A 24,683-nucleotide genomic window follows, 5' to 3' on the forward strand; every position below is an offset into this window, starting at 1 on the left:
AAACCTTCGTACCTTTCAGATCTTCAAAAAGCATCCAAAAGATCCTCTTCTTTAGTTAATGCTACGGGTTTTTTCTTCTGGAATAGTAAAGGATTTTATTAAGGACAGTTTCTAATATGATGCAGCGATAGCGGAGGAGCAGCAGCATTAATTCAAGTATTTGGTGTGAAGTGTTGTACTGAAATTCTTCTCTCTGTCTTTTCTCTCTCGGAGGGGTGTGAGGTGAAGTGGGGTCCACGAATATTTTAATAGAATTAGGAGGTGGCAGAGGGGTACGGGGTGTGTGCGCAACGGCATTGAGTGGTGGCAGTAAGGTGGTGGAAGGGTTGGTTTAGTCTGGTTTACGTAGCTGTGTGGTGGCAGAGAGGTGGTGGTGACATTTTCAAATCTGCTCTTGCATAATAATCCGAAGAATTGTGGTGGTAGAAAGGTGGTAGAAGAGCCTGGGGTCTGTTTTTTCATTCCTTATGCTACAGAGTGGTATCAGGAAGGGGGTGGTCTTTTTTTTCCCTTTTACAGAAGGAAGGGGTGGTTAGCAATGATGAATGACCTTGCAAAAAAATGGGAATGTTTGAAGCTGACGGAGGAAGAAACTCAGTAGGTAGACCTGGATGATGAGATATCGAAGGAGTTGAAAAATAAGGGAGAATGTAGTCTGGTGGGAAATGTATGGATGGAAAGAAACATAAGTTAGGGAATTATTGAAGCAACGATGGCTACAGTGTGGAGGATAAGTAGGAAGGCTCAATTTCAAGAGGTGGGCACAAATATGTTTGTAATCACCTTTGCTAACCGTGGTGGTGATGGTCATGAAGTTAATTGTGCTCTTATAGCTATACTCAACCTTTGAATGGATCTTACTCTTCATATAAAACATATTGGCTTAATTCACAGATGAATATTAAAACTGCCTCAAATTCTTATGGACTTGGCCAAAGATATTACTTAACCAAAAGACGAGAAAAACAATGGTTGGAAAACTTTTGTTGCTTGTGATGAAGTTGCTTATCCTACTTCCTCATTCTTATGAAGATCATGAGCCTCACAATCTAATTGATGATTCTCTTAAAGAGAAATGCGAAAAATGTATAGAAAGGCATCCACACAAATCCTTTCATCTAAAAAGTTGTTTGGCAAGCACTTTTTCGAGAAGCCTAAAAGTAAAAGTTCATTAAGAAAATAGTCATGAACTGTAGGGTTCAAGAAGTTATGATTGCCTTTGAAAACTACAAGGAACTGGCTCATAGTAAAACAAATGTGATATCCCAGCCCAAGCTAGGACCTTGAGGTTAAACCCTAATTTTAGTATTGATCTAATTAGAATTAAGCCCATTGGATTGTGAAGGTTAAGAGCATGAGGTTAAAGTGAGTGTTGTTATGAGATGGTGCAATAGGCGCCCAAGCCTAAGAAGAAGTCCAATACCTAGTCATTTTCAGCTACATGATGAGGGTTAGAGTTTGAAAACCTAATTAGGGTTTGGGAAGGAAGGGAGAGGCGCCCCATGAGAGACCCTTGCGTTTCCCTAAACCATAATCATTAGGATCCTAGGGAAAAGGAGTTTCGTTTTTCTAAGAGACACCAACCACTTGCAATGAAGCTCCAAGCTTCTAGAAGAAGTCATGTGAAGGAAGAAAGCCATAGGGTTTCAACTCATCTAGAGCACACGCCAACCCTATCACTCACAATTCCACTTGGCAGTCATGCAATTGCATTCTATAGATTCATTGTGCCTTGACCAAAAAGGGAAGAAGGAAGGAGAATAAGGGAGTTTCAAAAATACTAAGGCACACATGCTTCCTTCACTTATTTTGCCACATGGCATTCATGCATAGGCACCTTAGAATTTCTAGAAATGCAGTCATGAAGAGAGCTTCAGTTTTCTAGGAAGCACACCACTTGGCAAGCATGCAAGATAGGTTTTGAAATTTCTAGAAGACAAATGATGAAGGAAGAAGGCCTTAGGGTTTCGGTCATGTGAAGTACACGTCACCTACACTACCACTTGGCAACCATGCATATCTCTTTCCATAGGTTCATTATACCTAGACCACAAAGGAGATTCTGAGAGACACTTAGGGGTTTGGCTAGGATAGAAGGCTCCACTTGTACTTCATGCATAAGAAGCCCTTAGGTTCCCAAGAGAAGAATAATGAGGGGAAGAAGAAGGGACTTTCGTCCGTAACAAGAAAGGGATGCCACTTGGCGCCTAATGCATGTAAGAGATCAGAGACTTTTTGGATTCTACAACAAAGTAATGATAGAAGGGAGAGAGTAAGTGTGAGCAAAGGAAAATATAAATATGGGCATTTATGACCCACGCCCATACACTTGCTAGAAGGAGCTCAAATGTCATTTTGGTTTTAGATTTTTTTCTTCTCTCCTTTTCTCTCTATCTCGCCAACCTTAGGAAGAATCTAACATCATTTTCTTTCCATCCAAACACCCATTTTGTACAAGCAAAGGTTGGAGATAAGAGAACACTTTGCTAGAAATGATTGCATGGTAAGAACCTTCAAGCCACCGCCTCATTCTTTTCTTATGCATGCACACACACTTGCAAGGGAGTTGTTGGTTTCGGAGGGATGGAGTGAAGGATTGTGTCGTAACCCTATTATAAGCTTCATGGGAATGAAGAAGTAATTGGTTTGACCACTAGAAGGCAGCCATGCATAAACCTTATTGAGTATGGTTTGTCTAGGGTTTTCTCTCCTAAAGAATCTGAGATCTTGATGGGAAAATGGAAAAAATGAGTGGTCTTTGTAGGGACAAGAGATGTTCGGCCTACACTAGGGTTTCGTATAAGGTTCTACTTAGTCATTGTTGTAAGAAGCCTAATCTAGAGTGCCATGCACTTTTGGCCATTAGGGTTTTGTCGATTGAAACCACACTTGTCCTACACACACACACACTCGCTTGTGTTCCTCAAACCATGTGTATATGAGTTATAAAAGTCACAATAAGAGATTATAGTCAATTTAGGGTTAGGAGCATAAACCCTCATATGTGACACACATGTTTGGATTGATATTTGTTACCCAAAGTCTAATAGTTTGAAAATATATGCTTTCAGCTTGTTTGACCATTGGAAAATCTTTTGAGAAATTTGTAAGTTAGCCTTTAACTTATTCTTGGATAATGTTTTATGTTTATGTGTAAAATTTTCATTTTTTTTTGGTTGTTCAAACTGGATTATAGAATTGCTACTTGTTACACACTATGATTCATATCTTATACGTGTATACTATGTGTGACGCCCCCAACTCCCTGCTTGGGATGTAACAGAGTCTTGGAGTGTCAGGACATGTAGCACAAAGTTACATACCCCAGTTCGTGATAGTTAACATGCAATGCATCCTAGAATGCAATTAGCAGTATGGAATAATCGCAGCAGAATAAGGGGTGACTAAATATAACTTATTCTAAAATGAATTAAAACATCCCAATAGCATTAATATTCTTCATGAGTTCAAACGATAAGGTAGTATACCCTCAATACAAAATACGTCAAATAATAAGTCTCCATGATTTGATCAACTCCTTAGAGCGTATACGCTCAAAGGTACAAAGGTTAAAACTATGAACATCAAAATAAGATCTAACCTTTGATCAAGATTCAGCTCCTCTTCAATTAGTCGAATTCACTGGTTCATCCTGTCCATCCTCGTCTGGTCCTGATACAACTTCTATCATCCTGAGTGGACTAATAGCGGTACACAAGGGATGAGATTTACTTGAAATCTTAATAAGTGAAACAACCAATGTGCGCAAACATAAATTATGCATGAAAAATGAAAAATATGAAATGCATGCTGTGCAGAAAATTAGTATTTGTCTCCCACCTAGATTCCTCAACTTTTTCAAATAAACTTTGATGCATATTTCTTACAGAGAACATTTTTCAATTCAACTTTCAAAGAGCCACCTCACCACCACCCTTCACATGGAAGCTTCCTTGGCTAAAAACCATGCACTATTGCCAACAGTTTTTACTCACAGTTTTGGTTGACACCACGTCACCCAAAGTATCTTTCACACATCTCCTATCACCCCTCCAGATGTATCAGTATTGTCCTTGTCCATTTCACTAGCCTTTGATCACTTTTGAAACCTTTTCTTGGGGAGGAAATCAAAGGAGCTCTCAGACAATTTTTCTCACAAAGTACCCTCCACATAAGTTGTTTCTCTTCGAGTCTAGTTTCTTTCAGTATATTTTGTGTAAATTTTTATGGTTGTTTGATTGGTGAAAAGTTCCTTTAAGCATGAAGAGATCATTTTGGGAGATAAACTAGACAGTGTGTGATTCATTGATTTTTTTATGGTCTTCTTGACAAGATGTTGATCTGATATTTTTATGAATTATAGTTAACATGCTAGTATACAAGTTCGATAAAAATTCATTGCATGTTATAAGTTTTTTATAATAGTTTTGCATAGATCTAAAAAGCTGAAAACTAGGAGTATGAAAAACAATTCTGTTTTGAATAAGCTTGAATCATTTGTTGTGAAATCATGCTCCAATGGTTTTAATATTCACATATGATGACCCTGAGACTTTGATTTACATGTTAAAATGTTAGTTTGAGGATTTATGGTGTCGGTTTTAAAGATATGAATTTTTATGCTTGTAAAGGTTCGGATAGGTCTTGTATTTGAGGTTTTTGGGTAGATCTATGTTTTGATACAAATTTTACCATATGATCTTAGGTTTGAGGCTTAGGTCGATTCTAGGACTTGATTATTAACCATATGATATTGATCATTTATGATTTATTTCATGAAAGGTTTTGAATCTAATGATTTGATAAAAAAAACAAACCACATAGTTTTCTGTTTTAGTGAAAGGGTGAAAACTGAATGTGTTAAGTTAGATTTTGTGACTTTTTGTAGTTTTGGCTCGATGATTCAAAGCATGATAGTTATTAAGAATGTGATATGAATATATTGAGAGTATGTTATTGAACTTTCAGAGTCTTTGGAGTTGTTTTGAAAAAAGATAAAACCTTGAACATCAAAGGTTGTTCTTAAGGTGAAAATACTTGAAATTTTATTATGAAGAAAGTTGTGATTTTTATGATACAAGTTTTGTTGGTTGTTCTAGCATGTTATTTAAGCATAGGATGTGATTTTTGTATGTTGCATATTTCGGTTTTAGCATGAAATATAGGGTTTGAAAGAATTATAACAAAAATCAAGAGTTTTGACTTATACGTGTTTTGCAGCCTATGCATGTTTGATCTAGTTGGGTTGTGTTTTAAATTTTTCTAATTAGATATTTAGAATTAGGGAAAAAATTCCATTCTTTTGGTGAGTAAAATGGAAATTTAGAGTTTATGTTCACATGACTCAGTTCATCCTTTTTCCTCCTAAATACAATAATTTTTATTAGAATTTTAGAAAGAGAAATAATATTTACAGTCTAGAATGTATAAGTGTCTTGCATTTATTTTGAAAAAAGTAAGTAAATATAAAATCTACCTGAAGAAATTAATTTTTTAATAGTAAACTTTGCTTTTTTTCAAAAAGAATGAGCGACGCTTACAAAATCAATGACTGTATCTATTCTTACACGATAGAAAATGAAAGCATAAAATTATACACATTAATCATTGAGCAGATCAGAAGCACACTCTAATATTGTAGTTCCAATTGATGAAAAGGGAGGAACCATACATGATACATACATCTCACAAAAAGAAGACCAAAGAATAAATAAGTAGAAATTATATGTAAACACGTAGGGCCACGATTCACCAACCATTCAAATCATGTCCCTACAACTCAATTGATGAATAATACTCGGGAACCGGAAGGTCATCTTCGTCTGGATGAGCCAGAACCCATTCTCCATTTTCATCACGCACCAACCCTTTGTTCCTCTCCACCCACCACGATCCCGGAATCAAGTATTCATCCTTGAGATATTCACTCGACTTATTCACCAAAGCCAAGCTTCTATTCACCTTCAACTCAAACTTCTCCTTCTCCCCATTCCACCCAGTCACCACATGCAACATCGCCTCCAGATTATGCCAATCTGACGGATTCTTCGAGTCCTTCAAGCTTGGAGACTTCCTTGTATCTATAACCAAATCAACCCCCGTGTGCCTGTACCCCAACATCTGCCCTGGATAATGTGGGATCACGTCAATGGTGTTCTTTACATGCAAAACATTGAGATTTGGATACTTCTTGAACCTCTCGTTGAAAGCTTTGTTCCCTACTTGCGGGCACCCGAAAACAATGGCTGAAACAGGAATATTTTCAGAAACACCATTCTCCACGAGATCGAAAGCTCCCAAGACTGCTAAGGTTTTACTTGAAGTGATGCATTTTGGGCCAGATTTGAAGTTTTGCATGTATAAATTGTTTTGGTATGAAAATTTAGCCATGACATGTCTTGATATGTTATCTGTATAGTTAACATCTTGAATATTTGATTGAAGGTTTAGATTTGAGGAAAACAGCATGTCATGATAGTTTTTTAAGCCAATATCTTGTGTTGATCATCTAAGCATTCGATTTCCACTTGTATGAGAATGATTGTAACACCCTGATTCCGGAGGTTCGGAGGGTTAGCTCTTAATACCTAATATCAACTTAAATAACACAACTATAAAATCCAAAAAATTTCATAAAATATTAATCCATTTAATCAATCCAAATATCTAAGTTCCAATATGGGAACAATAAAGAAAGTCCCAATAACATAAATTAGAAATTCTCTAAAAACTCGAAAATATCCTCAACTAATCAAATCAAAATACCCGAAAAATAAATAAGTTTACTAACTACGACTCTCAAATAAGCACTTGTACTCTCAGGCACTTATTCCACTACGATCATCCCACCTTGCTAAACTTCCTACTCTTGTTCTCCAGCTAAACCATCAAAATTATCTACAATATAATTGGAGATAAGGGGTGAGTTATCAACAACTCAGTAAGTAGATGACATATACTAGTGTGTAAACATGAGCATTTACAGAGTTCATAATACAGAACAAAATATTTCTTTCAGAATGTTAATCAGAATAATGTTCTCAAAATGCGGCATCAGAACGTGTTATCAAAAATATCAGAGCGAAAGTTTCAAAAATATTCATAATCAAAATTCCTTTGGCATAGCATAAACTGAAACATCACATCTTATGTAATCATATAAAAAAATACCATGTTTAACCCCCGTGGTAGGGTTGTGCAAACCCCGGTAGCTAACCGAGCAGAAACAAAATGTAAATCTTCCCCTTATTCATTCTCGGAGCCTCGAGTGTGCACATAGGAAATACCATGCAGAAAACCACATTGTTTCCAAAGTGGGTGCACCAGGAAACAAAAACGTTGGTACCAACCTGAACAGAGGCCACAGTTTTACACCTGTGATAAGGTCAGAACAAAACAGAAATAGAAACAGAATGTTATGCCATAGGTTTTACAGAAAATCACATCAGATCATATCTGAGTACAGAAAATCTTCAGCACAGAATAAAATCATATCACAACATAATTTATGCACAAATTTCATATTCGCTCTCTTTTTCAAAGTTCAGAAACAGAGTGTCAAAAATAAGCTCATGTCTACACCAGTAATGACAAAAATACTTTCTTCTTAAATAGAATCTCATGAGTGATGCAGAACAAATAACTGAGGTAATTCAATTTTTTTTTTCATAACCAAATATGTATATTATTCAAAAATAACCACAGCTCATTTTATTTTAATGCAAAGTCTAGCATAGGAACCCCGCTTACTTGAACTTCTTAGCTTTTTCGGAATTTTCCTCAAAATGTTGAACAATAATTAATCGCCACCTATAAAATAATCACGTAATTTTCGTAAATTTCAATAGAACAAGTATTTCGATTCCTAAACCTGAAATACTAAAATAACCTATTTTTCTTAAATGTCTAAAATTCTCTTAATCCTAAAAATACCATCACTTCCCAATTTCATAAATAATCACTTAATTTCTCCGACTACAATATTAAATCCTAACTTATTTAATATTGAAAACAAACTATAGCGTTTAATACTAGATAATATAATGATATCCGGATAATTTAAATTAAACAACAAATTTATTTAATGAAAATAAACTAGATCATATAAGTGTTTAAAATAAAATTACACAATCACCGCTTACTTCTGAAAATAAGTTTGTAAAAAATATCTTTACTTAATAACAATTTAAAATCATTCAAATAAATAACGTAAATAAAACATAAAAGTTTCAAGACGATTATCAAATAAACTAGAACCCACTTGAAAAAGATATTAAACCTAACCCATGAACAAAACTCCATTCCAAAAGGAAACCAATACGTAAACAGCCCATGATTTAAGATAAAACTAGCCCAGATAATTTTTACAAAGCAACGTACGTTTATGGAGAAAGAATAAAACCAGAGAAGTGCTTGATGCCAAAAGGAAAAATATTTTTACCGAGAGGGAAGGAGATGGTGGCATAACACTTTACGTGCAAGGGACCTTCTGTGGTGATCTTCGGCGTGTGAGGTTGCACTGGGTGGACAGGACGTGGCTAGCCGGTGGCTTACAGTGGCTCTCCAGATCTTCGGCAGACTCGTTTGCGAGATGCGGCTCTGAATAGGGTGGTTGAAACAAGCTTTGGCCCTCACATGTTGTTGCTCTGTTTTTTACTAGGAAAACAGAGGTTGCAGCAAAGTCTTCATGCAGTCTCGGTAGCGTTGGTTGGTGGTGGAGGGAAGTGTTGTGGTGGCTATGCAGTGGGCTATGGTGCAAGAGATTGCATGGAGGATCTTGGTAGGGAGCTCTCGCTTGAGGCAGTGGTTGGGCGACAAGGGTCCTCTCGCTTTACAATGACTTGCGAGTTTCTGTGCGTGGAGTTGCAGTGGCTACTTGAAGGTGGTGTGGCGGCAGTTTCCATGGTGAAGATGGGCTACAGTTGATTGCTGGACGTGGACTCAATAGGTGCTATGGTGTGGGTCTTCGTGGGGCTCGGTTGCGTAGGTAGTTTGGGGTGGCTGAGGTTTTGTACGATGGAGGATGAAGGAAGGAGACGGCAACTGTATCCTTGGGTTTTCTTCATGCACCAAGGGTTAGGTACGTATATATAGGCAAACAAAGATAAAAAACAAACCCTAGAGGGATGAGCTCTAGGATGAGGGAGACGTGTATGTGCGTGAGTGAAAAAAAAAAAAAGGGGGGGAGGGGGGGGGGGGGGGGGGGACGTGAAGCCGCATAGTACATGGAGTCCAAAATAAGGTAACACGGTCTTGGATTTTTTTTCTTGAGTGATGAGTCTCGACCCAATTTCTAAAAATAAACCAACTTGCCCTAGAAAATTCTTAGCTCAATACTCGCCCTTTAGAAAAATAACCTAATTATCAAGCCCCAAAAAATCATAAACCGCCAAACCAAATGTTTTAGGCCCCTAGTCAAAACAAAAAAAAATACTTAAGAAGAAAATTAACTAGGCTCTTCATACTTATAAATCCAAAAACAAAACTTTTATAAAACGGCTTGTTGCTGGACCCGGTTGTTACAATGATCTTGGCATATCATGATTGATTTTCCAAAAGATGGTGTTATGAATCTTTAGAAACTAGTTATCATCATGTTAGGGATTGTAATGCATGATTCATTTAGGTTTTAAAACTTGCATTGACAAAGAGAAGCTAGAAACAACATGCATACACACGGTTTGAAGGTTTTATAATGGTTTGGTGTTATTCAATGCATAAGTGTTGGGATAAAATCTAGTGACATGTATCTAAGTTATAAACATGTTCAAAAATCAGATTTATAGATTTAGACTTGATGGATTTGATCTCACATGCATATATTGAAGCAATAGGCTTGAAATTTCATAGTAGTTGTTTGATTCTTGCAATTCTATGGTCATATATGGATTTAGAACATGGAAAATATGAGGTTTTTGGAAGTTAGTAAAATTTGGGGCCAAAATACAAGTAGTGAAAGTTTAAGACCTTAGTGGCAATTTGGGAAATTTAGGAGCAGTTTTGTAAATATCATTTTTTTGACCCTTATGATTATGAACATCTTCCTTAGTTATGCAATTCCTAACTTAGAATAACTCTTATTGCAGCCAGACCAATTTCCTAGGTACTCGGAAAGTTAGTAAGTTAGCTTCTAACTTACTTTTAGATCATTTATTTATGATTCTTGTATAAGTGCCATATTCATATTAAATGTCATTTTGAGCAAGAAACATCATATGATATATCATTGAGCATTTGATTACTTGCTTACATGACATGTGAAATTCTCATCATTTCAACATATTACATCTATAAATGCCATTTTTCATAAAATTTACAATATGTGCACATGTCATAAAATACATTTTTCAAAAATTGCATGAAAATTAATTTTGCCATGATCCCAAATGCTATGATGGTGAATTATCCTAGTGGAATTCTTTTGTCCACTCTGGAGTGAGTAAGAATGTAGTGGTAACCTCTGGGTTGACAAAAAACAGTCAATGGCTTCGAATGGATTCCTAAAGAATGTCGAAGCGAAGTCATTTATGGTACCTAATGTTGGTGGGTGCATATGTTATGAGGATATGTTATGATGAAATGTTATGGTACCAATGCATTGGGTAACGAGTCTGCAAAAAACGTAGCTCAACATGAGTTGTACTATAGTCACCGGTAGGTACTCACAGTGCATATAGGGGAGCTGTGAGATACCATACATTATGTTATTGTTAATGATGGCTTTAATAAAGATGAAATGTTATGTTTCTCAAATGATGAATTGAAAAATATTCTCTGCAGGAAAATGTGCATCAAAGTTTTTTTTTTAAAACGTTGAGGAATCTCGATGGGAGACAAATGTGGATTTTTCTGCATATCTAACATGCATCTCATGTTTATCATTAATCATACATATCTTATCTCTCTGCAAGTTGGTTATTTAACTTATTGAGATTTTAAGGAATCTCATTGTCGTAGTCCCACTATCATTCCCCCCAAAATGGTAGAAGTTGTGTTAGGACCGGCATACAATGAGTAGGATGAATCGTTGGCTTCAGATGGTTGAGGATGAGCTCTATCTTGAGAAGAAGGTGGATTTGATCTTAATGTTTATAGCGATGGCTCTATACACCATAGAGCGAATGAGAGATTTGATATGACTATGTAGTATCTGTATTAAGCTGAGTCCATCTCCCACTTTATGTCTGAACTTATGTGGACCTCTTAAGTGAGGCAGTATTTATTTATGGTTAATTAATCATGTGGGATGTTTACTTCATTCTAGCATAAAATTTTTAAGTCACCCCATTCCGTTGTGATTATTGCATATTGCTAGTTTCAAACTAGGATGCATTACATATTAACTATCATGAACGGGAGTATGTAACCATGTGTTGCATGTCTCAACGCTCCGAGTCTCTGTTACATCCCAAGCGGTGACTTGAGGGGCGTCACAATTAAGGAGGCCCCAACGTGCCTTGAGCACTTGGCAGAGCCAATTGTAAAGGAGAGGCTAGAAGCTGCAAAATGCTTCATCTGTGAAGTACTTAAGCTTTTTGAGGAATTACCAAAGATTATCGGCAAGGAAAAGCCAAATAGGATCTTTAGATTGACAATGTGAAAGTCATTATGTTTTGCAAACTTGATATTATGAGGGTTATGGTTTAAACCCCTCTCTATTATTTGGAAGATTTTGAACGAGTACACTTTTGGGATTTCTTAGTTATATTATATTGGTACCATGCATTAATTGCTCCAATTTTTACTTAGAATCAAATCTTTTCCATTGCGATTATTGTATAGTACTAGAAACATGCTAGGTGCATTGCATATTATCTGTCATGAATTGGGATATGTAGCCTTGAGTTACATGTCCCGACGTTTCAGTCTTCATCCAATCCCAAGTAGGGTCTAGGGGCGTCACACTCAGACATATCAGCTAAAGTCCCATTTTGTGCATGCTCGTCCAGGTGTTGGACTAGTTGCACTCAGTGTCTCTTGCTGCTAGTTTCTAAGACCACTGAAGTGCTCATCATCTTCGCCATTCCTTCAACTCCATGAATTGTCTATCCCCTTTTGTGTTAGGTAGGGCCCTCACATCCTTCCCTCTTTATAAAGAATCTTGTCCTTGAAATTCAGTGAGGGTTCTCCCTTGTCTGATCCTTTCAAGAGAGGTGAGTTCTAATAATAGACCCATCAATGATTCCGATAGCTTCTAACTATTGGTGGGTCTTTTCCTTAATTGCGTCAGCAGTCTAACCTTCATCATTTAAGGTCAAGATATGAGATGGCTCCTCATGTCTCCTCTATCCTTAGTCATTTCTCCTTTCTGTCCACTATTCTTACGAGTCTTCCTTCGTATGTAAGATTCGGTTCTAACTTGGGTCAATTACTCAAGCATTTTAGTTTCCAAAACTTCTCTAAGAGCACTCACAATGGATTCTTTATCCTATCCCTTAAAATAAATCAGCAAAACTCACTTTTTCCATTTTACATACTGACTTTTACAATATGTCATCCATCAGCTTATCTATTTTTTCTCTATATCATTTAAATATTCTGTTTTTATTCTTTTTAAATATTTCATTTCTACCAATAAATTTACAGTATCGATATATTTTTTATATTTGCAATTTGTTTTCTTATACAATGTAAAATAATTCAATCCTATACATGTAAAACAAAAATATATAAGCCAATTAAAAATAAAATCAAAATATGAAAAACTTGGTTTAAAAATATTTCCAAGATATTTTTTAGAAGAAAATCAAATATATGTGTTTTAAATGATGAACAATAAAAAGAATTTGCTTACATGATAAAAATCAAAATAAAATAAAATGAGGGAGTAAATGAAATATCAATAATAAACAACAATTTACATGATGAACAGTACCCGCTACATGTAGCGGGTTATTGTAGCTAAATGTATTTTACAATTCATTTTATATAATCGGATGGAACTCATTTTTAGAGCAATTCTTCAAATAATTTACATTTTTTGTATAATACAAAAGCCACTAAGAGTGCTCAAAGCGATGAGACCTGGATACGTTGTGAATACATTCGTATTCCATCGGCAACCAAACTCAATACGTTACTGGGTCAACCCTTTCCATCACCTAATAGGGTCCAAAATATCTTGGGCTCAGCTTCCCTTTTAGCTAAAAGCCTTTAACACTTTTCATTGGTTGTACCTCAATTTCAATGGGGATACCTTGAGGTACACCCAATTGCCTTCCTCAAAAGCTAGTTCTCTTCTCCTAGTGTCAGTGTAATTCTTCTGTCTACTTTGGACGGTAGTAATCTTTGCCCGTATGAGCTTGACTTGCTTTGTCATCTTTTGGACTATCTCAAGGCTGAGCAACTGGGCCTCTCCTACCTCATCCCAACAAATAGGTGATCTATATTTCGCCCATAAAGTGCCTCATAAGGGGCAATCTAGATAGTCACCTGATAATTATTATTGTATGCAAACTCAATAAGAGGAACATGCTGCTCTCAGGGTCCATTGAAATTCAATATACAAACCCTTAGCATGTCCTTCAAAGTTTGGATAGTTCTTTACGATTATCCATCCTTTTGTGTGTGATAGGCACTGTTGAACTTTAGTTTCGTACCCATTGTCCTTCAAAAAATGAGATGTAAACTTAAGGTCCCAATCTGATACTATGGTCATAGGGACTCCATGTAATCTTACTACTTCTCTTATATACAGTTGGGTGACCTAGTTCATTGTATACATAGTAGTGCTCAGCAAGAAGTGAGCACTCTTGGTTAACCAATCGATCACTATCTGTATTACATCCTGACCCGTAGGAGTTTGGGATAATCCTACCATGAAGTCCATGGCGATATCTTCACATTTATATTCAGGAATGGGTAAAGGTTGTAGATTCTCTGCTGATCACTATGCTCTGCCTTTACCCTCCTACACGTGTTACATCTCTCTATAAACTAAGCAATGTCTTTCTTCATTCTTTCCCACCAGTATCCTTCCTTGAGATCTCGATACATCTTCGTTCTACCTAGATGCATGGTGTAAGGCATCAAATGGACTCCTGCCAAAATTCCTCGTAATACCTCTGGGTCATCGGGGATCGCCTTATGTCCTTCGAATAACAAGCTCCCATATTCACTTCAGCTAAATTGGTTGGGTCCTTTGCCTCTACTAATCTTTCATCGGATCTCCAATAACTTCTTATTCTTCTCCTATTACTATTGCAATTCTTCAAACCCATTTATCCTCAATTGTTGTTGTAGAGTAGCGAGAACTTCCTCCAACGACTTTTCTTTTACTAATAACAACCTCATATCTTTTAACAGTGAGTCCACCTCTAAAGTCTCTCACTTGCCCTTGGTACTTGGCTTACGACTTAAAGCATAAACGACTAAGTTAGCCTTATCCGAGTGGTACTTAATCTCGCATTGGTAATCGCTGATAGTCTCCAACCATCTTTGTCGTCTCATGTTGAGTTTCTTTTGGGTAAACAAATGCTTCAAGCTCTTGTGATCCATGTATACTTCGCACTATTCCCCATATAGGTGGTGTCATCATATCTTGAAGGCAAACATTACTGCTACTAATTCCATGTCATGGGTGGACTAATTCTTGATGACCCTTCAATTGTCTAGATGCATAGGCAATCACTTTACCTTCCTGCATCAGAATGCATCATAAACCATACTTCGACGCGTCACTAAATACTACGAATGGCTTATTCAGCTTTAGTAGTGCCAAAACAGGGGTTGTGGTTAATCGCCTCTTCAATTCCTTGAAGCTTTGCTCACACTACTCAGTGCAGATGAACTTAAGGTCCTTTCTAGTCAACGTCATGAGAGAGCTTGATAACTTAGAAAATCCCTCCACGAATCTATAATAATAACCAGCTAACCTGAAGAAACTTCTAATCTCCTATACGGTGGTAGGTCATTTCCAATTTATCATTGCCTCCACCTTGCTGGGGTTCACCATGATTCCTTCCCCAATTTCCACGTGGCCTAAAAATCTATCTTACTCTAACTAGAATTCGCACTTATTGAGCTTGGCATTCATTTGATGGTCATGAAAGGTCCTCAACACTATCCTCAAGTGATTCCGATGCTCCTCAGCATTTCAGGAATATATCAGGACATCATCTATGAATACTACCACAAATAGACCCAAGAATGGTCCTCAACATTAATGGACATTATACTCCTCAACATAAGGTCCATTAATATTGTTGGGGCATTTTCCAATCCAAAAGGCAATAAAGTAAACTCGTAGTGATTGTATCTGGTGTGAAAAGTCGTCTCAGACACATCACCTTCCTAAATCCTCAATCGATGGTACCTCAACCTGAGATCGATCTAGGAAAAGATTGCAGCTCCTTGCAGTTGGTTGAATAGGTCATCTATTCTAGGTATTCGGTACTTATTCTTAATGGTCACCTTATTCAACTCTCGACAATTGATATGCATTCTAACGGTTCTATCCTTCTTCTTCACAAACAGGACCAACGCTCCCCAAGGTGAGGTATTGGGTCTAATGAATCCCTTTACTAATAACTCCTTCAGTTGACTCTTTAGTTCCTTCAACTCTGCTAGGGCCATTCTATAGGGTGGCCTATAAACTGTAACAGTTCATAGTTCCAAATCGATTGCAAGCTCTATTTTCCTAGCAGAGGGCATCCCTGGCAATTCCACAAAGACTCTAGGGAATTCTCTTACTACTAGTATGTCCTCCACTTCCTTATACACTTCTTTTCTCAAGGTCAAGTACACTAGATAAACCTCAACTCCTTTTACCAATGCCTTCTTAGTCTACATTGAGATGATAACTTTAGGTAGGGTGCATAGTTTACTCCTCTTAAAGACCCTAGCTTCCATTCCTAGCATTTCAAAAGTTACAATCCTTGAAAGACAATCTATACTCGTAAAGTGCTTAAATAATCAATCCATTTCCAAAATGACATCAAAATTTAGTGTATTGAACATAATTAGATCGGCCTCCAAAGTTACTCCTTCTACTTCCAACGGACATCCCTTAGCTACCTTAATATAGAATAATGTTTCATCGTTTGGCAGGGCCACCGTGATCCTTTGGCTTGTTGGCCGCATTTGAAGGCTAGCCAGTTTAACCACTGTCGAAGATACAAATGACTGTGAAGCTCTTGAGTCAAACAAATCTTTGGCATAGACGTGCGACACCCCAACTCGTCCTATGATAGTCACCACTACTTACTATATGCAAAGACTTCCTACAAAGGAAGTCAACTACAACAAGTAATAGTCTCATACCTATGATGACACCAGCTTCTTGTACTTCCTTCGTTTCCTTGTCAACTTCTTACAAGGTAAGTTCATACACTCTAGCTTGCACAAGCTGCCTTGGATCTCCACGTCCTCTGCCCAGTATCATTCATTGCATCGAGGGTACCTAGGGACAATCCCGAGCGAAATGTCCCATCTGACCACATCTATAGCACATGTTTTGAGCCTAATGACAATCTCCTTCACGAGATCTATGACAAACACTACATACCAGCATCCTTCCACTCGTTCGCAATCATGGAACGATTGGTGGTTGCCCATTGACTCTAGATACAAAATTCTGCAGGGTTCTTGAACTACTCCATTCACCTACACTCGTTCGTCTCTTTAGAGTTGAGGATACAACCAATGAATTTCATTGCTTCTGCTCAACTATGGAAACCTTATGAACAAGTTTCTAAAATTCCATAAATTCCAGACAAGCTACTTGCATCCTAATATGGGATTGCAACCCATCCTAGAATCGTTCTGCCCTCATGGCTTCTGTAGAAAAAATGTGAGGTGTGAATCTTCCCAAGTCCATAAACCTGGTAGCAAATTGTTCCACCATCATATTCCCTTGGACCAAATTAGCAAAATCTTTGGATCTCTATTTTCTTATAATCTCTAGAAAATAACGGTCATCAAATTCTTTCTAAAACCATTCCCACTAGATCCTTCCCGTGGTTCCTAGTTCCATAGTAAAAAGTTGCCTCTAGGTGTTCCACCATAGAGTTGCTTTTCTCGGGAGTAAATAGCTTGCATATAGCACCATCTAGTCCTCAACACTCCCACACACCTCAAACATCCTTTCTATGTTGGATATCCATCTTTCCACTCTCATCAATTGTGACGCCCCTAGCCCCTGCTTGGAATTTGACAGAAACTGAAGCGTCGGGACATGTAACACAAGGCTACATACCCCTCGTACATGACAGTTAAGATGCAGTGCATCTAATGAAAACTAGCAGTATGCAGTATATTGTAGGGGAAAGTCTACTTAGGTCAATACATAAGACAGATAACCTGGTACTGAAGCACATAAATCCCAAAATAGAAATTTCATAAAAGTCATCAAAAGACTTAATTATTCCAAAAAAGACTCCCAAAATGTGGGACTATTACATCAAATGTTTTCAAAATAAATCATTCATCAAAAGAGGTTCCATATCACAAGTCCTTTAGTGAGGCCAATCCTACATGGCCTTGTAGGATCGGCCTTGTCCTGATTCAAAATCCTCCTTAGTTGCTCAAAAAGCTGCAACACCTCAGTGATGAATCAGTCGGCAATTTCCAACCTTTCTAAAAGCGACGACTCTTGAGAGACCTCACGTCTCTCCAGAGACTCCTTAGGCATCTGGGGAGCTACTCTCTTGCGTTTCCCCATTACTATCATCTTGGGTTCCTGTCACAACTTCTATCATTCCGAATAGGAGAATAGTAGTGAAAATTACAACGAATGAGATTTCGAGAAATCTCAATAAGTAAACAAATAATATGTAATAAATATCGTAAGCATATGTAAGCAAACTTAAAAATGAATGCATGGACATGAGACTTTTCTTCTACATTGACTTTCTCAGAAAGAAAACACCATGTACATCATGACTTTCATAATCCTTTCTTTCATAAAACATCTTTTCATCGTTTTCATACTTGTGAGCTCGGGTTCTTGTTCATATATCATAGCATAACTTTGAGCTCAAGGCCTTTCTTGACTTTTAACTTATAAATGGATACCTCACAACTCTCCTATGCATCATGTGTTCCCCGCTAGTTACCGCATCAACCATTGACCACTTTCATCCAGGTGACTACGTCTTACTTTTAATCATTCATATTACGGTAGTTCACTTTTTGCCTTCACCGTAGGGCACCCACTAGCTTTAGGTGCAACCCCTCTCCGGTATCCTTTTCTTTTAGGAACCATTTGAGGTCTGTCAAATGTACTTCATTGACCCAAGGGTTACCACTCTATTTTAGTCAATCATGAGTAGACAGGGGAGTTCCATTAGAACATTTCCCCATTCTAGCCTTTGGGGTCGTGACAAAACTTTTAAAATACTCCTTTTCTTTCGAAATATTCTCACAATCCCAATTCATGTGACATGAACTATGGAACTTAAAACTTCCATGGGACACATGAAATGCCAAAACTTAATCATGACTATATAACAAACAATCATGCATATCCTTGTACATTTCGCGTTATGACTTGAAAATATTAGAACATGTGACCATGTTCTTTTGCATAAATTCTAAGGCATTCGAATAACAAACAAGAAACAAACATTCAAAATTTTACATGTAGTGGCCGAAACATATAAACCCTAGCACGTCCTATAATTGGTTTTAAGTTATTAGAACTTCAATCACATAATGTTATTACTTCATCCATGGTCATGACCAAGACCTACCAACCTTGAAATATACATTAGACCAACTTTTCATGAACTTAGAATCTTCTAATGTGTTTAATAAAACTTTATCAATGAACATGCATTTGTAGCCGAACCCTAAATGTGGCCTCTCATTCCATTTTCATGATATGAACTAACAACCATAAACCATCTCAATCATATATTGGATAATCATACAAGGAAGCGATTATATCACATGGAAAAAGTATAATTATTTCAAGTACCAACATGCAACCAAATAACAAACGAGTTCACATGACATATATATAAAATATCCAAGTAGAAGTTAGAGATTTACTTACAAAATATCTAACGTCCAAAAAAATAAGCAAGCTGAAAAATATAGTAACAAGGTCATAAAACCCATTCTCTCTAAACCCTAAACCGTGCATTAGTGAGTGTTGTGCTCTCAACATATTTCCAAGAAATAATCCCCCAATGTTCAAACCTCCCTTCCTCAAGTCCGAAGCTTGCATAAAAAACAAACCCTAGTTCATAAAAACACTAAAATCGTGGCCTTCATTCTCAAAACATCATGCTTATGAGCTTAAGTAATGAAGTTGAGTCTATATTCTTTTAGAAGAAAACAAAACCCTAATCTAGTTGAGTGTGTGCATGAGTATGCTCACGTGAGAAACTTTACTCGAACCAAAACAATATTCTTCTTGGTCATGGTTACCTGTGTGTGAGCAAGTGTTCATGGTGAACTTAGTCAAGTCCGAAACTTGTGTCCTTTGGCCGTGTGTGTAGTGTAACGAAAAAAAGTGTTTTTGCTTCTTAACTTGCATGACTCCCTTCCTAGAAAGTATCCTCTAGCTTTTCTTGCACATAAAATAGTGTTTGGAAGAAGTGAGTGTAATGTGGATGGAGAGAAAAGTGATGGAAACTAGAGAGTGTTGTGGCCGAAAGCTTCAAGAGAATTTCACCAAGTGACTAAAAAAAAACTTTAGGGTTTTCTTCCCCTCTCCCTTATATAGGCATAAGAGACTTCTTGAACAAGCTAAACTTCCTTAAATTGTAACATCTCGCTCCTTCATTCTGATGTACGTTCTTTCTTTCCGACATAAGGTTTCTTCTTTCTGACGTTAGCAAATTTCGAGGGCGGAAATTATGTAGCAGCCTACCCTTCCCTCTAGCGACTGTAAGCCTCATTATGCATGCCAAACCCCGATGGTGTGTTTTCAAAGATACTATGTAATTTCCAAAGTACGTCCAGTGTTTTAAACGCACTGGAAATATTTATATGGAGTATTTTCAGTGTTATTAAACTAAGCGTGATTTTAAATAAGACAATTATAATATTTTTGAAGAGCTCCAAAAATATTATAATTGTCGGAAATCATTTTAATATCATTTATTAAAATGATTTCAGTTATTTAAAATATTATGGAATTTAAATTATGTTTAAAACTCTAATTAAATTAAATGAGTTTATTCTTTAAATATATTAAATAAGACTTCATCATTTTATTAATGATGAAGGAATATTATTTTATAAACTAAAGTTTAGTTTAAATAATATTCTACATTTATTCATCTCAGTGCTTTTAATTAAGTTAATGTTTACGCATTTTCAAATCAGTGTTTTAATTCTCCATCGTTAGATTGTTTTGTAGATCCCAAGATAAAGGGACTGGATTAAAACCCAGAGCCCCCCTCTCTTTCTCCCTCACTTTTCCATCCCCTCTCTCTCTCTTCCCTCTCCCTCACGCGTATGACGTACGCCTCTCCCCCTGTCACCGAATCTTCCTCAGCCCAGCCCAACACCGCCTGGCCTCACCGCCCATGCCGGTGAGCCTCCACCACCGAAGCTAGCCTCCACCGTGCAGCCCTCCCTCTCCTTTCCACCGTAAGCAGCCGAAATTTACCCATTTCTCCTCCTTGTGCCGCCGTATGCGGCCACCCACGGCCACCAAGCACCGCCATAACTTCCCCTTCCCTCCCCCTTCCTCCTCCACTTGACCCGAGGCCCACAGCCTCCCTCCACCTCACGGGCTCTCTCCCTCAACGCACGGGTTCCTTACCCATCCACCCACCGTGTGCTGCCATGCGGAGCTACCCAGGCCACCGCACCTCCACCACCTCACACCAGTGACCGCCTCTCTCAAACCCAGCCACCACGGACCTCCCTCTCCCCCTCCATCACATGCACGTACGAAACCCATAAATGGGTTTTGCACAACTTCAAGGCCACCGACGGCGTTAGGGCCACCGTGCGCCAGTTTAGCTCCACCAGGCACCTCCCTGGCCACCATGACTCCTCCCCGAGCTCCTCCAAGCTAGCCAAGTCCTCCCCTCTCCCAAGCTCTCTCACTCCCTCATGGACTCTCCCTCCTTCCCAAGCTCGATCCACCGCTATAGACCACCTTTGCGCCACCACAAGTTCCACCGCACCTCCCCCAGCTCCTCCATGGCCAGCCATGACCAGCCGAGCCTCCCTCCGAATTTCCATGTCAAGACCCACAGCCTTAGCTCCTCCACGAGCCGCCGTGTCTCCGACGTGTGCCACCTCAGCACCACCACGAGATCACCACTCCAGGACCACGACCCAACCCTCCTATGCTTAGACACCTCTAGCCACTTTCAATGGCCAAGATAGCCACTGTACGTGGGTTAGCTGCCACGTACGACCCTTTCGACATCATCAACCGTGATGGTCAATGAACAACGCACGGGTTATCCTGTCGATGGTATAACCCTCTATCCCTCGTTATTTATGTTAGATGTTGATTAGTTGATTAGGTTGTGGACTGTGCTGTTAGTATTGTGCAGTTCGCTGTATGGTGATGTGCTGTGTAATGAAGTGTTGGGCATTCTGTATAGTGAAATGTTGGGCGTAGTTGGAAAGTGTGTTGTGAAGTGTTGTGGATTGTGCTGTATAGTGTGGTTGTGGAATATGTGTTGTAATGGTGGCGTGGCGTCATGTGGATTGGGAAGAGAGTGTGTACTCTCATGGCGTAGTGTGGGATAAGGAGAGTATATGTAAAATATACCCTCCTAGCATAATGTGGAATGGGGAAGAGTACACACAGAGTGTACTCCATGTGATGGAGTGATGCACCATATGGCGTGTACGCCATAGTGGTGATGTGGCGTAGCATGTGAGAAAGAGTATACGTGGAGTGTATTCTATAAGATGCAGCAATACACGTGAGGGGTGTCACAGAGATAAGGATGGTTGTGTGGTTGATGGGCATAGAGCATGGTGAGTCGTGTCGGGAACTGTGGAACAGTGTCCCGAAGTAGTTGTGATGGGGCCTGTAGTCTGAAGGTGACAAGTGTCACCGTAATTGACTTATGGTTGGGAGTATGTGTGAAGTGATCGAACAAGTGTAGGAGTGCGCATCGAAAGCATGACTGGGGAATGTCACGAAGTGACATGGTTACCAGCAGTCATGCTTATGATAGGTGAGGAGTTAGCGTAGGAATGGCGCAACAGGATCGTGACGAGATGACACGATGTGTTAGGAGTACATGAGGAACCGTACTCGTGATGAGATAGGAGTTGGCGTAGAAATAGCGTAGTAGGATGTCAGGTGAAGTGACTCGGTCATGGTGTAGCTTGGGAGTAATCTCGAGCTATATGACGTGACGTAAGGCGTGGTTGTGAACGGAGTCTTGCCGTGTTAAGTGTTGGGATGAACTATCAAAAGGGACGGGTAGCATGAAGAGTCATGTTAGCAAGGGTTAAAAGAAGGTTGGTGTCGGAGTAGGGTGCTTGTTTACACAAGCTGGTGATCAACATGTTATATGTTGGTCTTAAGTGATAAGGGGGTAAGGTACTTGTGTCGGATGGATTCACATGTGTCGGACGTATATGTTGGTCCCATCCATAAGGGGGTTAGACACACGTGTCGGACGGATTCACCATATGTAATGGATAATCTGTTCTAAACATAGTTACACGGTGCTTAAGCCTCAGAGTTGGCTTAGAGCCGTTGGCTTGTATGGATGGGAATAAGGATTTAGTGTGGGCTAATGTGCACGAAGGTAGTGACGGGTGTATCGTCTAGGATTGGGATGAGTGATTCTGTCGGTCAGAATCATGCGTCGGAATGTGGTTAGTAAGGAGAGTAAGAAGAAGGTCTTAGTGTCCTAATCCTAAGGTGAATCACCTTAGTGACAGTAAGTGGTCCCCGAAAGTTTTAGTATAGTAAAGGACACGTAAGAGCACGGGATAGAAGGAAAGTGTTCCAAGTGAAGTGTAGCTCTATTTCTAGTTTGGTTGCTTATGCATTAAATAAAAAATGACGTCAAGGTTATGTGTATGCATGTAGGTTGTCATCTGACACGCACATGAATGGACTGCATGATATGAAAGTAGCATGGAGTCCAGGTAAGTATTGCGTCCATACTCTTCTAGAGTTTTCTAAAATACAAGAAACGGAAACGAAACGCTTTTGCTTTACAATGCTTTACGAAACGATGTTTTTACAAAAGCATTTTAAGTGTTCAAAGGTATAAGTATGTACGGCCCCTCCTTGGTAGCCCCTTTTTACTCACCCAAAGTATTAATTGTACGCATGTGAATAGATGGCTATACGTTGTATTTATTGTATGTATTTTCTAAGAAAAACAATGTTGCTTTAACTGATGCTTTTACGGATGCCACGAAAGATGATGTTTAAGCCCATGCTTTTAAGTGACGTTTTTTCCATGAACTGAAAGGATAGAGCTGAAATGAACTGAAAAATGACTGAAAGGATAGAACTGTAAGAAAGGACTAAAAGGAAATGAATGGACTGAACGTTTAATGTATAAAAATACGTAACGGCCATATGAATGAATGGAAAGGGTACCAATGAATGGGCAGATTGCAATGTCGGGTAAGTAGTACTGGTAGTGCACCCAGTGCTGCCCCCTAACTGAAAAGGGATTCCCAACTCGTGGCCATGGGCGAAGTCCGGGTCCAAAGGAAGACCGCTAACCTCAACACATGGGGCGTAACAGTGTGTACCGGCCAATGAAAGTGATAAGAAAGAATGTATGAATGCATGAATGCACAAACTCTTTAAGAAATGAAGGTACTGACAAGAGAAACGTTTTATGAAAAGAAAGCCCATTTTGAAGAAAAATCCCGTCCAATGATTTTTTCAAACGAACGCAAGTATGCATGTACATATAGTATGTATGAATGATGAATGCATGAATGAATGAAAACCTATGTTATTATATTTTAACTGTATGAAGTAATGCTTACAAGTCATCGACTCATTTTAGTTTTTATGTATGTCCCTTCTCCCCCCCCCCCCCCGGCAGCAATTGAACAAGAAGTACGCGTCAGGACAAACACGACCCATGGGGAAGAGCATGGAAGTCTAGGCATGAGTGTTAAATGTATGAGAGGCCTTTTATCATTAAAATTGATGTTTTCCGCTATAAACCTCTTTTATTCTCAAAGCACATTTATTTTACAACATAGAATCTTGCACCCTTGGTATGGAAGCAAAAAAGATTTTAAATTATAGAAGCAAAAAAGATTTTAAATCGAACTGTAATTCCTGTCGTCCTTTCTAAAATCACTTTATAAAAAGTCTCACCACAAGGACGGGCGTTACATAAATGGATGCCAAGTAGTGCATCACCCATTGAGCCTCTTCCCCTTTCCCATCATTGGATTGTGTTGGGAGCCAAATACATCTTTTTGGACAAGTGGCGTGGCCTTCTCAAAACTGAAGCTCCACTTCCTTTTTGTCCTTCATTTTGTATCTTGGTTCATTGTATCTTGTGGCAAAATGGTCCATCTTCAAGCTAATATCTTATTCAATTCTCTACAAGTGCATGTGTGCCATGTGGCATGTCAAGAGTGTGTGAGTGTGGTGGCCGAAAAGCTCATCTCCTTCCCAATAAGATCTTTCTTCTACCAATGTCTTGGGCATTGTGTTATTGGTCATTGTGGGTGGCAATGCACAAGTCCCCTTGCCCTAGCCATCCACCTCAAGTGTGCCCTTCACAATATTCTTCTAGAAACTCCATAGGCGTGTGGCTCTC

The 24,683-nt window shown here is 38.6% G+C and overlaps 1 protein-coding gene and 1 long non-coding RNA gene across 2 annotated transcripts; both read right to left on the bottom strand.

Moving 5' to 3' along the window:
• Positions 1-5,772: 5,772 nt before the first annotated feature.
• On the bottom strand, positions 5,773-6,357 carry LOC121253442 (phospholipase A1-IIdelta-like). Its single transcript, XM_041153454.1, has one exon. It carries the CDS (start codon positions 6,355-6,357, stop codon positions 5,773-5,775), a length of 585 nt encoding a protein of 194 aa, XP_041009388.1.
• A 1,477-nt stretch (positions 6,358-7,834) lies between these two features.
• LOC121251833 lies at positions 7,835-24,343 on the bottom strand. Its single transcript, XR_005938128.1, has 3 exons — positions 24,331-24,343; positions 20,729-20,734; positions 7,835-7,960 (listed from the first exon to the last, which is right to left on the bottom strand). It is a non-coding gene; the product is annotated as an uncharacterized LOC121251833 (long non-coding RNA).
• Between the last annotated feature and the right edge of the window lie 340 nt (positions 24,344-24,683).

Source organism: Juglans microcarpa x Juglans regia, chromosome 2S, assembly GCF_004785595.1.
Source record: "Juglans microcarpa x Juglans regia isolate MS1-56 chromosome 2S, Jm3101_v1.0, whole genome shotgun sequence".
In the NCBI taxonomy this organism is placed as follows: Eukaryota; Viridiplantae; Streptophyta; class Magnoliopsida; order Fagales; family Juglandaceae; genus Juglans; species Juglans microcarpa x Juglans regia.